Below are 12,937 nucleotides of genomic sequence, written 5' to 3'. Positions count from 1 at the left end.
TTTTCCAGAGATTGAATGTATCACAGTCAGTGTTTCTGTAGTAGTTTTATCTGATAGTGTAAGGCCTTCAGTCCCTGCTGAGAGAATCAAAGGACTATTTCTGCTGCTGCTGTTGTTCTAATCTCCCTCTTTCCTGTTACACCATCAAAGGACTGAAGCAGTACAGTGGTTGATTAATGATATGGATTCACATGCCAGAAATTAAGCATTAACTACAGCAGCCTTTGAAATGATAAAGCCTGAACCACTGATATTCATGAAGTAATCATCCCCCTTTCTGGGAAGTTATTGTACTGAGGTGATGACTCATTTAAGGCTGTGTGTGTGTGTGTGTGTGTGTGTGTGTGTGTGTGTGTGTGTGTGTGTGTGTGTGTGTGTGTGTGTGTGTGTGTGTGTGTGTGTGTGTGTGTGTGTGTGTGTGTGTGTGTGTGTGTGTGTGTGTGTGTGTGTGTGTGTGTGTGTGTGTGTGTGTGTGTGTGTGTGTGTGTGTGTGTGTGTGTGTGTGTGTGTGTGTGTGTGTGTGTGTGTGTTGTGGTGCAATAACAGGGTCATCGGATAGAGGAGGAGGACGTTTCGTTTTTCGGCACATTAAGTAGACCACAGTGCAGTTTGACATTACAACAAATCACGACATTGCATTCCTATTTCTATTCATTTTCTCATAAAGATGTCTCACATGTTTCTCCCAAGTGGAAACCTACAGTCAGTAAAATATTGACCCGTGTTTGGCACACACTGCCTTTTGCCTGTCTGCACATGCAGCCCATCTCACACTGAGGTGTAATGTCACAATAGTAGTGCAGCAGTCACACTAGCCTGTGTGGTAAGAGACCACAGCCAGACTGGTACAGTATTTTCACCTCAGAGGTGCAGCACAGTAAAGCCTTCACATTAGATGTGATCTGTGGGAGGGACGGAGCGGTATGTCAGTCAGTCAGTCAATATGACACAGGAGAGAGGGAGGGAGAGGTTGTTTTCCCTCTACTCCTCCTCTTCACACCCCCGGGATGCTGTTCCTTCTTGGCTCCCACTGAGGGGTTAGGCAGCAACCTGGTTCAGGTTCAGGTTTGAGGTGAGGCAGAGGCACGGCACGCAGTGTCCCAGTCACGCCCAGAGCAGGATTCCTGTCCTCACGGAGCCAGTCTCTTCTCCACGAGCCAGGAGGAGCGAAAGATGGTGTGTGTACTTAGACTCAGAGAGGTGTTTCTACTCTGCTTTGTGAGAGCAGCCTGGCCTGGTAAGTGGCTCCTGGCGCCTGGGAAGGAGGGAACAAGAGAGAAGAGGAGAGTGGCAGGGGAAGAAAAGATGTTAGAAGGACTAAAGGCTTGTGGTATTTATGCCTGGGATCTTTGCCTCGCTGTCATTCAGCCTTCTGTTATGTGCTTATGAGTTAAGTGAATATGACTCCTACAGAACAGCCAGTAAGACATTTTCAAGAGAGATTAGTGAGTTTGTGATTTTTGTAGCACTTTAGACTGGATCGTAATGTTTTCAGAAGGGTTTTTGATAGGGCTAGGAATTGCCAGGGAACTCAATATACAATATTATCACAATACTTATTATCACGATACTTAGGTGCCGATGCAATATGTGTTGCGATTCTCACGATTCTATATGAATTGAGATTCGATACTGGGATTTTATTGTGATTTGATGTTCCAAACATATTGCTCACCATACTGTATGTCTGCTGCAGAGGGACAAGTAGAGAGACATGAGAAAACAAGTGTTGATCAGTCATGGAAATAAAGGTGCTGAAAACAAATTGGCTCCCAATTTAAAAAGAAGATGGAGAACAAGTTATGAAGGAAAAATACTGGAGTTTTGGTGCAGGTACAGCCAACTAGTGCACAAATAATATTGGCATATTGTCAAAACGATATAGTACGATAAATCGTCAAAAACAATACACCGATATGTAACTGTATCGACTTTCCCCATCACTAGGTTTTGAGCAGAATTGAGGAGAAATAATCTTGGAAGCACAGATATCTTTTGATGTCGTATGTACATGTTTTTAGATGGTTGTTAGTACATGCTTGCTGAATACTTTGTGTCCATAGAGCAACTATTACCTGTAGAGGTCGACTGATTAATCAGAATGGCTGATTAATTAGGCCGATTTCAAGTTAGCGGAAATCTGTATATATATATTTTTTTACACCTTTATTTAATATTTATTTAAAGAGGCAAGTCAGTTAAGAACACATTCTTATTTTCAATGACGGCCTAGGAACTGTGGGTTAACTGCCTCATTCAGGGGCAGAACGACAGATTTTCACCTTGTCAGCTCGGGGGAACCAATCTTGCAACCTTACAGTTAACTAGTCCAAAGCAATAACGACCTGCCTCTCTCTCGTTGCACTCCACAAGGAGACTGCCTGTTACGCGAATGCGGTAAGCCAAGGTAAGTTGCTAGCTTGTTAAACTTATCTTACAAAAAACAATCAATCAATCATAATCACTAGTTAACTACACATGGTTGATGATATTACTAGATATTATCTAGCGTGTCCTGCGTTGCATATAATCTGACTTAGCATACAAGCATACAAGTATCTAAGTATCTGACTGAGCAGTGGTAGGCAGAAACAGGCATTCATTCAAACAGCACTTTTGTGCGTTTTGCCAGCAGCTCTTCGTTGTGCATCAAGCATTGCGCTGTTTATGACTTTAAGCCTATCAACTCCCGAGATGGGGCTGGTGTAACCGAAGTGAAATGGCTGGCTAGTTAGCGCGCGCTAATAGCGTTTCAAACGTCACTCGCTCTGAGCCTTGGAGTGGTTGTTCCCCTTGCTCTGCATGGGTAACGCTGCTTCGAGGGTGGCTGTTGTCGTTGTGTTCTTGGTTCGAGCCCAGGGAGGGGCGAGGAGAGGGACAGAAGCTATACAGTTACACTGGCAATACTAAAGTGCCTATAAGAACATCCAATAGTCAAAGGTTAATGAAATACAAATGGTATAGAGGGAAATAGTCCTATAATTCCTATAATAACTACAACCTAAAACTTCTTACCTGGGAATATTGAAGACTCATGTTAAAAGGAACCACCAGCTTTCATATGTTCTCATGTTCTGAGCAAGGAACTTAAACGTTAGCTTTCTTACACGGCACATATTGCACTTTTATTTTCTTCTCCAACACTTTGTTTTTGCATTATTTAAACCAAATTGAACATGTTTCATTATTTATTTGAGGCTAAATGGATTTTATTGATGTATTATATTAAGTTAAAATAAGTGTTCATTCAGTACTGTTGTAATTGTCATTATTACAAATAAATAAAATAAGAAAATCGGACGATTAATCGGTATCGTCTTTTTTGGTCCTCCAATAATCGGTATCGGTGCTGAAAAATCATAATCGGTCGACCTCTAATTGCCTGTACATTACACTGTTGACGTTACCTTGTCTGCTTTGCTGTGTTAGACTCTTCTTTCTCATATCTTAAAGCAGTGTTTTAATGAGGTTTCATCAGACCTTTCTGTTATGACAGTTGTTGTTGGCTGTTTGCCTTGTGCAAAGAATGGTCCGTTCTCAACCTCAGAAGTGCAGTATAAATAATGGTGTTTGTGCCTGTCTGTGGTAGCAGCCATGACTCTCTCTCATATTGTCAAAACAAGAGAAGAACTGTTCTGTTATTGACTGAGGCGGTGTAGATCTCAGTATTACAGCTTCTTGGATTATGAAATGACAGATATTTGGTTGACCGTACAGGTTGCTTACTATAGAGCTCTGTCGCATGTTTCAATCAAAAACCATCTCAAAGATAGACAGAAAATACTTCTGACAAAGAACTACTATTGCATGTTGATAATCATGAGAAGTCAACAATCCATATCTATATATCTCCACAGGTCTATGTTTTGTTTATGTGGAAAACTATTATCATACTATGTTGATCCAGTCATCAGATCACTTAGGCTAGATGATAAAGGTTTGCTTTGCTGTTACATTATCTCCAGGTTAAGATCTTAAACAGTGATCAGTGATGGATTAGCATATGGATCACAGCTGAAGGGAGTTTGTGGTTAAGTACTACCGCGTTTTAGTCTCTGACTTGTACATTAACAGTGATCAGCGATGGATATGGATCACAGCTGAAGGGAGGATGTTGTTAAGTACTACCGCGTTTTAGTCTCTGACTTGTACATTAACAGTGAGAGTGTACACTACTAAGCCCCCTGTAGCCCTTCCATGAAGCAGCCATACGCTCAGTGAGTAAAAGCTAGCCCTATAGCCCTTACCACATGGAACCCTCCCCTCCACCTCCTCACTCACATGTTCTCCCCCAGAGGACAATACAGTACAGTACAGTACTAGATAATACAGTACAGTACAGTACTAGATAATACAGTAAAGTACAGTACTAGATAATACAGTACAGTACTAGATCAAACAGTACTAGATCATACAGTACAGTACAGTACTAGATAATACAGTACAGTACTAGATAATACAGTACTAGATAATACAGTACAGTACTAGATAATACAGTAGGGAAAGGGAAAGGGGGATACCTAGTCAGGATACCTAGACCAACTGAATGTATTCAACTGAAATGTGTCTTCCACATTTAACCCAACCCCTCTGAATCAGAGCGTTGCGGGGGGCTGCCATAATCGACATCCACGTCTTCAGCACCCGGGGAACAGTGGGTTAACTGCCTTGCTCAGATTTTGACCTTTTCAGCTCGGGGATTCGATCGCCCAACGCTCTAACCAGTAAAGTACAGTACTAGATAATACAGTACTAGATAATACAGTAGAGTACAGTACCTCATAATACAGTACAGTACAGTACTAGATCATACTGTACAGTACAGCCGGAGCCTGAGGAGCAGAGCAGAGGGTGCATAGGGCCATCCAGAGGAAATTAAATGGCACAGTGGAGAGAATCAATCATTATTCGTTTCGCAGTACTGCGGTTTGGATTTGAACATTTTCTAATTCCTGACTCAGGAACCCTGTCATTCTCTCGTTCCTTTTCTGACTCCTCTTCTCTTCTTCATTGTCAGATGCCTTGAGATTTGATTTCACTGCTCATGTGAATGGATGCAGGCAGCTGTATGAGCCTCTCAATTTCCTCCCAGTCATTTCTTTTTTACTCTGCTGGATAGCCAGCCACCGCTTTAGTTCATGACCCGTATTACTTTTCCATAGTTTCCCCTCGACGACCATCACTCTGGACGCCTTGAATTTCCATCGGCCACATTCTTTACATTTAGCTCTTCAGTATGTGGCTGAGCAGCAGCTGAATGGGATTGTGATCCATGTATGAAATGGAGACTAGTGCCAGCATGTCTCTCTCTGAAGCATCAGGAAAGCGATTCTGTAAAACAGACAGTGAATTTGTATAATATAAAGACAAATTGAAATAGTAAGCTAGTTATTGTGAGCAGCCATGATATTTCGGATCGGTTTGGCAACAAAAATAATCACCACCCGGCATCTTCCCTCTTGGTCCTTGGTCACTACATTGATTGATTGATTTTGATTTCATTCCAATGAATTTGAAGGTAAGCCCAGTCAGGCCCAGCCCACACTGGCATCACAGAGAAAAGACTGACAGAGTACCCATCACTGTGCCAAGGTGGATGGGTGTCATGATTCACCCTCCTTCAGCAAGTGTGCTTGGGTGCGTCCTTAAACAAGTGCTAACATCACAGGCAGACGCTCCATCTACAGTGTTGCCTACAGTCATGCCAGCTAGTCTGGGTAGTCCCTCTATAACCAAGGGAGAAGTGTATCATTCTAGGGAACACTAAACACTTAGCTACTGTCTCGAAGATCAGCTTGGCTGGTGTTTTGATATCATTACAAATCCTTTCATTCTGACGCCAATTTAGTTTACACCCCTCTCAGGTCATATTCCACCTAGAGGGTTGGAATAATCATCTGTGTGTGTTTGTACATATGTTTGTCCTGTACGTGCTGTCACCTTTATTTCAAACTCATTTACAGTGATCCCTGTGATCAGTGTTTCTATGTCTATTAGTACACTTCCATTACAGTAGATATTTTGTTGCTGCAGTTGATAGTTTGAGTATCTGTAGATCCTCTATCGAGGACTATCCAAATGAAGTGTTAGCCCTTGTCCTTCCCTCACACACTCCCAGATCATCTCAGACCTGGAGTCGTGGAATGAGGAGCTGTCCCAGCAGATGGGTGAGTTTGATACAGAGGACCTGACGTTGGCAGAGCAGAGGCTCCAGCACCATGCTGACAAGGCCCTCACCATGAACAACCTGACCTTCGACGTCATCCACCAGGGACAGGAGCTGCTGCAGTACGTTACAGAGGTCCAGGCCAGCGGTGAGTAGTGGAGAAACACACACGGACGGATGCACACACACATGCACCTTTTCTGTCGTACACTCACACACACCGACACATCGGATGGGCCAAAGTGCTGCTGCTGCTGCCAGGGCAGATGAGCTGTAAACCAGGCCGGGTCAGCTCAGCGTTGTGGGTGAGGAGATAGGGAGAGGGGAGGACTGGGGAGGGCCGTTTAACCCAGCTATCGGACGCTGGAGTACTCGGCACAGTAGCGGCAGCAGGCCAAGGCCAGACGAGCAGATTTCACGGTAATCCTATGAACTCATGTCGCTGAGTAAAACCACTAGGCAGTGCTGCAGGATGACAGGCTGCATTGGCACACACACACACACGTCAATGACGACATGCACCGAGGAGATTTTGCATAATCAGAATGCATCCCAGAGCAGTTCTCTCCTGGACACCAAAGAGACAGACACACAGTGCTTCTATGACACACAGACTCTGTACTCCATGCAGCCCAATGCAGGTCTGGAACACAGGAGTGAAATGTAAGTAATATAATGTTAATGGCAGATTCAATCCTGTGTGTCTGACTGTCTGGCCATATGGCGCTACTGATGTATATCTGTATGCTTCCCTAACTGTCAATCTTCTACATGTAGTCGAGAATGATTGTCTTGTATGAGGAGAGAGAGAGAGACCTTGCTTCTCTCTTTTAATATTTTTGTTAGGATTGGGTTGCGTAATGGCTCTTGTTCTTTGTGTTGTTTTCAGGATTTGCTAAAGTAGCTGATGAGCTCCCCTCCTTCTTCTTCCTTCTCACTCTCATTCTCTGTCTCCCTCTGTTTCTCTCTCTCTTTTCTCTCTCTTGTTCTATCTCTCTCTCCCCCTCTCTCTGTTCAGGTGTGGAGTTGCTGTGTGACAGGGATGTGGACATGGCTACACGTGTTCAGGACCTGCTGGAGTTCCTCCATGAGAAGCAGCAGGAGCTGGACGTGGCGGCCGAGCAGCACAGGAGGCACCTGGAACAGTGTGTCCAGCTACGCCACCTTCAGGCCGAGGTCAAACAGGTAAACATACGTCATTCTCCCTCCCTCTCTCTCTCCTACTTGTGTTCTCTCCCTCTCTCTTACTTTTGACTTTTGCTCTCACTTGTGGTCTTTCTCTCTCTCTCTCTCTCTCTCCCTCCCTCTCTCATGTGTTCTCTCTCTCTCTTACTCTTTTCTCCACTCTCTCTCTCTCTCTCTCTCTCTCTCTCTCCCACTCTCTCTCTCTCTCTCTCTCTCTCTCTCTCTCTCTCTCTCTCTCATGTGTTCTCTCTCTCTCCTGCTTGTGTTCTCTCTCTCTCTCTCTCTCTCTCTCTCTCTCTCTCTCTCTCTCCTACTTGTGTTCTCTCTCTCTCTCTCTCTCTCTCTCCTACTTGTGTTCTCTCCCTCTCTCTTACTTTTGACTTTTGCTCTCACTTGTGGTCTTTCTCTCTCTCTCTCTCTCTCTCTCTCTCTCTTGTGTGTTCTCTCTATCTCTCTCTCCTACTTGTGTTCTCTCTCTCTCTCTATCTCTCTCCTACTTGTGTTCTCTTCCTCTCTCTTACTTTTGACTTTTGCTCTCACTTGTGGTCTCTCTCTCTCTCTCTCACACTTGCTTTCTCACTTTTTCTCTCTTTCATTTGCACCCTCTCTCACTCCCTTACTCACACAGTCTTTCTTTCTCTTTCGTTCTTTCTTTTTCTCTTTCCAAGTACAGTAGTGAACGTGGGATGATAACCATAAGATGCTGTTGTTGTGAAATAAGTGATTGTGTATTATTTTGTGAAGAGCACGTGATTATGAATAGATTGCTTTCTGTGCATGTAAAATGAAGCGTGTAATGCTTTTCCAAGCAGATGTATTTACATCTACGGGGTTGATTCTATTAGATTGTACAACGGGAAATATGAGACCAGTCGATATGGTCCTGACTTATGGCATTGACCATTTACAGTATCTTCTAGAATATCTTCACTGAGTCACTTTCATTTCGGAGTCTGGTGTTGCGGGTCTAAATCCAGACCACACCTGTCCCCTTGGTGACAGGGGTTCGAGCCCCGACTGTCTGTGCCCTTAACCACTTTCTGTACCCCTCTCCATGTCTCTCTCCCACTCTGTACTTACACCTGTCCTGTCAGAAAACAATCAAATACTTAAGGGGATTGGAACCCAGATCTTCTTCAAATGAAATACAAATATAAAGACAGTTAAGATAGATAAACTCTCAATGGCCAATAAATATATCAGTTAGCATCTCTTCTCTGCATTAATAGCAACATCTTTCTTATGTTCTATTCTATCTGAACTAAACTGGCCAGCAGTCGCTCTCTGAAAGACTGAAACACTGCAATATGTGCTGGGAAAGTAGAGCAGTCCTTTAGAGATGACCAACGGCCCGAAAATGAGGAAAAAGAGAAACTAGGCCAGCAGGAGCATCATCTGTTAATCTTATTCTGTTTACTCATTTATTTCATTTTCCTCATTCAGTCATTGTTGTAGAGCGAGAGATTACTCGTGTCCTGGAAGGGAAGAGAGGCCTGTGTGTGTTTTTGTGGCTATAAGCTGAGAGAGCAGGCCAGGCAGAATACAGCAGTAGTTGTTCTATCTGTCTGTTACTCACTGAGCAGCGTTTAGCCTCTTCCCTCACACAGCCGCTATGCTGAGCTAGGAGTTTGGCAGCAGTGATAGCACAGAGCATGTGTCAGATACACAGCAGGTGTGCAGTGCTGACTCAGAGCGGAGCCCGGAGGAGGAGACGGTGTGGAATCCTCCCTGGGGCCTCTGGCAGGCCGTCCCTGTGTGGACAAGGAGGAGGGTGGGAGGGGGAGAGGTGGGGAGGCGAAAGTGTCGGGGGTGACGCGTCCCAGCTGACTTGACCTTGCCCTGATGCTTGATGTATTCCCTGTGTGTGTGTGTGTGTTTCAGGTGCTGGGTTGGATCCGCAATGGAGAGTCCATGCTGAATGCAGGTCTGATCACAGCCAGCTCTCTACAGGAGGCAGAACAGCTACAGAAGGAACACGAGCAATTCCAACATGCCATAGAGGTAACTCTCTGTTCCATCTCTCTCATGTATTCCTCTTCTTCTCCATCCCTCTCCACTCCTTCTCTTCCTCCCTCCATGACCCTGGCCGTGACCCCACTCTCCGGGGATGTCTCAGGGAGAGTGGGACACACTTCCGATTCAAACATGCGTATTAATTCACACTTGTACATGTGTGAAATAGGACAAATATAAACACCTAGCAAATTCTTATTATTTTCCTCATCTCCATCCCCCTCCTACTCCTCTCCTCTCCTCTCCTCCTTCTCTCTCATTCTCCTCATCCTCTTTTCCTTCCTTCTACCCTCCTCCTACACACCTCAGTAAAAACCCGAACCTCCCCCACTCCTCTTTTCATCCTCTATTGGTCATAAATCACCCCCCTCTCTGATTTCACCAGAAACAGACCCCTGTTTTCACCCCAGAACATGTTTCCTTTGAACTCTTCTGAGCAGGGCTCATTTTAAATGCAGCCGTACTGTATAAAGGACTACATTCTGCAGGGCTGAGATTAGGCAGGCAGGTTTCTGGAGTCATCTACTCACTGTGGAAGGAGAGGAAAAAACCCTGTTGGAGAGTATTAGTCCCAATTGCTCGATCGATTTGATTATGGTATTGTAAGGATATTGTCTAATTCTGTGGGGTGTTAACAGTCATGGTAGCAGAAGACTCACACAGTATGTAACACTCAGACTCCTTTCCTGTAGCCTCCAATCACATCCCTCCGTGTTCTTGTGAAAATTTGAAGATGTTAATGTGAACAATATTCATGAAGTGGAAACACTTTAATTAATCACCTCCCTCCCTCTCTCTCTCTCCCTCTCCGCAGAAAACCCACCAGAGTGCATTGCAGGTGCAGCAGAAGGCTGAGGCCCTGCTCCAAGCCAACCACTACGACATGGACATGATCCGGGACTGTGCAGAGAAGGTGGCCGACCATTGGCAGCAACTCATGCTCAAGATGGAGGACCGGCTCAAACTGGTCAACGCCTCTGTAGCGTTCTACAAGACCTCCGAGCAGGTGGGTGGGACATAGCTAACTGTTTCCATGGCAACCCACCAGAGGAGGCCCATTGGCCCCTAGCCCAATAATATGGCCCAAATTAGGGTATATTAACCACTCTAGATAGGGTGGTATTATATGATATTACACTGCAGTTTGCCATGTATTTGCGTTCATGTACTTAGCCTGGGCTCGGTGGTGCATTGTGGGTAGTGTAGTTTTGACCTGTGCTGTGTGCTGCTCTGTAGGTGTGCAGTGTGCTGGAGAGCCTGGAGCAGGAGTATAAGCGAGAGGAGGACTGGTGTGGGGGAGCTGATAAACTGGGCCCTAACAGTGAGTCAGACCATGTCACACCCATGATCAGCAAACACCTGGAGCAGAAGGAGGCCTTCCTCAAGGCTTGTACACTAGCAAGGCGAAACGCGGACGTCTTCCTGAAGTACCTGCACAGAAACAGTGTCAACATGCCAGGGATGCTGTCTCATGTCAAGGCTCCTGAAACACAGGTCAAAAGTAAGTGGCTCTTTTTTTTCTTCCCAATCAAATACACCTTAGATCGTTCTTTACTGTGGTGTTCCTTTCAGGTGCCTTCTTCTTTTAGACAGATGGGATGTGTCCCCAAATAGCCCCCTATTCCCTATATAGTGCACTACTTAAGTGCTTTAGCAGTAGAGTGTAGGACTAGCTTGCCTTTTGTGACATAGCCATAGTTTAAATGATAACGTGTCTCTTGTGGTTTTGTCAGACATCTTGAATGAGCTGCTCCAGAGAGAGAACCGGGTGCTGCACTTCTGGACAATGAGGAAGAGGAGACTGGACCAGTGTCAGCAGTATGTGGTGTTTGAACGCAGCGCCAAGCAGGTCAGTGCTTCTCCTCAAGGAGAACTATACCAGAACGGTAACATGCATGACTACAACAACACGGTCACACACAAGCCATAAAACTAGGCATATAACAATATGGCAGGTCATATAACATACCACCATGTTGAACCCTGTGCAAACTGCTCAGCTAAGCACTAGTTGGACTAATGTTTTGACCAAGTGCTGACCAAACCAAAGCCTCCAAATGTGGTTAGATTCCAGGTAGACTGGTAACAACACAACAGTAGTGTTACCACAGCTAGAATTACATGCCCTACATTTTAACACTGGCTTATTGTAGTGCCGTGTCTTTCTTGTCCTCAGTCTCTCCAAACTGTCTCCTCTCATTTAGTCAGTGCTGATTGACGGACCGAATGTGTGCCGCAGAGCACACTGAAGTATAGCTCATTTGGAGCCTGTTTGCTCCCCCATGTGGGCTGGTGTTAGCATTACACTGGTCTGGAGAGGCAGCAGTGAAGAGTGCATCTTCCTATGCCCTCGTAGATGTCAAATGTATAGAATGGTGTAAGGAACCCACAATATAAGCTTGTTTTACTGCAATGTTTGTAAACAACTTACTTGTAAACAAATACTGTATAGCCTCTAAACATGGTTAAAACTATACGTTTGATATCATGGATGGTGTCACGTTCTTTTGTAGAGACGGACCAAGGCGCAGCGGATGTTGAGTTCCACATCATTTATTGAAAGTGAAACTTAGCAAAGCAAAGCAAAACAACAAACAATAAACAAACAACAAACCGTGACTACAGAGGTGCTACTAACTCAAAACAATATCCCATGAAACACAGGTGGAAGAAGCTACTTAAATATGATCCCCAATTAGAGACAATGATTACCAGCTGCCTCTAATTGGGAATCATAGAACATCACCAACATAGAAAAACAACCCTAGAACCCCACATAGAAAAATATAAACTAGACTAACCCCCAGTCATGCCCTGACCTACTCTACCATAGAAAATAAGGGCTCTCTATGGTCAGGACGTGACAGATGGGCAGTCCTTGCATCCAAAGCTCTGTCTATGAATTTGAGAGTGGTTACATTTCTCTAGCCCCATCCTCAGTTGTTTAGCAAAATAGGGGCAGGGAGTCCGCTTTGATATTGTTTCAGTTAAGGATTCTAGCTTTATGTCCATGAGGGGGTGTGAACAAGTGCACTCTTCTTCAAAGGGTGAAGGCTAGGGAATAGGAATTAAACAATAGTGTGATGACAGATAAGTGATCTGGACCTCGTCTCATTGTGATTGGTCCACAGGCTCTGGAGTGGATCCACGACACGGGAGAGTTCTACCTGTCAACCCACACCTCCACCGGATCCAGTATCCACCACACACAGGAGCTACTGAAGGAGCACGAAGACTTCCAGATCACAGCCAAGGTGAAGGTCCCCTCCAGCAGTGTCCAACACTATCAAACACCACCTCACTCAATCAAATGGCATCTACTGGATGTAATCTATGTATTTTCTATAACAGACACTGACCTTTGTAGTTCTGAATCAGACTGTATGGTTTGTTTAGATTGTGATGCCTGTAAGAACCTTAGCCAGTGTGTTGAGATGTAAAGGGACTAGTGTCAGTCAACCTGTCCCATACATGCACTGCATATGGCTGTCTAGGATCTGTTTAGTTTGTGCTGGCCATCTCCGTGGACGTGTCCCAAATGGCACCGTCTTCCCTACCTACTACATTTGACCA

At 44.8% G+C, this 12,937-nt stretch overlaps 1 protein-coding gene across 4 annotated transcripts in view; it reads left to right on the top strand.

Annotated features, from left to right (window-relative positions):
- Positions 1-12,937, top strand: part of LOC112222534 (triple functional domain protein) — a 151,411-nt gene that overhangs the window by 91,827 nt on the left and 46,647 nt on the right. For all 4 annotated transcript variants that reach the window (XM_042304720.1, XM_042304721.1, XM_042304722.1 and 1 more), the window contains 7 exons: positions 6,119-6,314; positions 7,185-7,351; positions 9,233-9,352; positions 10,179-10,370; positions 10,601-10,865; positions 11,098-11,213; positions 12,496-12,618. In XM_042304720.1, coding sequence (XP_042160654.1) covers positions 6,119-6,314; positions 7,185-7,351; positions 9,233-9,352; positions 10,179-10,370; positions 10,601-10,865; positions 11,098-11,213; positions 12,496-12,618 — 1,179 coding nt within the window. The remainder of the gene's footprint in view (positions 1-6,118; positions 6,315-7,184; positions 7,352-9,232; positions 9,353-10,178; positions 10,371-10,600; positions 10,866-11,097; positions 11,214-12,495; positions 12,619-12,937) is intronic.

This window comes from Oncorhynchus tshawytscha, linkage group LG23, assembly GCF_018296145.1.
Source record: "Oncorhynchus tshawytscha isolate Ot180627B linkage group LG23, Otsh_v2.0, whole genome shotgun sequence".
NCBI lineage: Eukaryota > Metazoa > Chordata > Actinopteri > Salmoniformes > Salmonidae > Oncorhynchus > Oncorhynchus tshawytscha.
The sequence above is the reverse complement of the archived record's forward strand: the minus strand, read 5'-3'. Positions and strand labels throughout refer to the sequence as shown.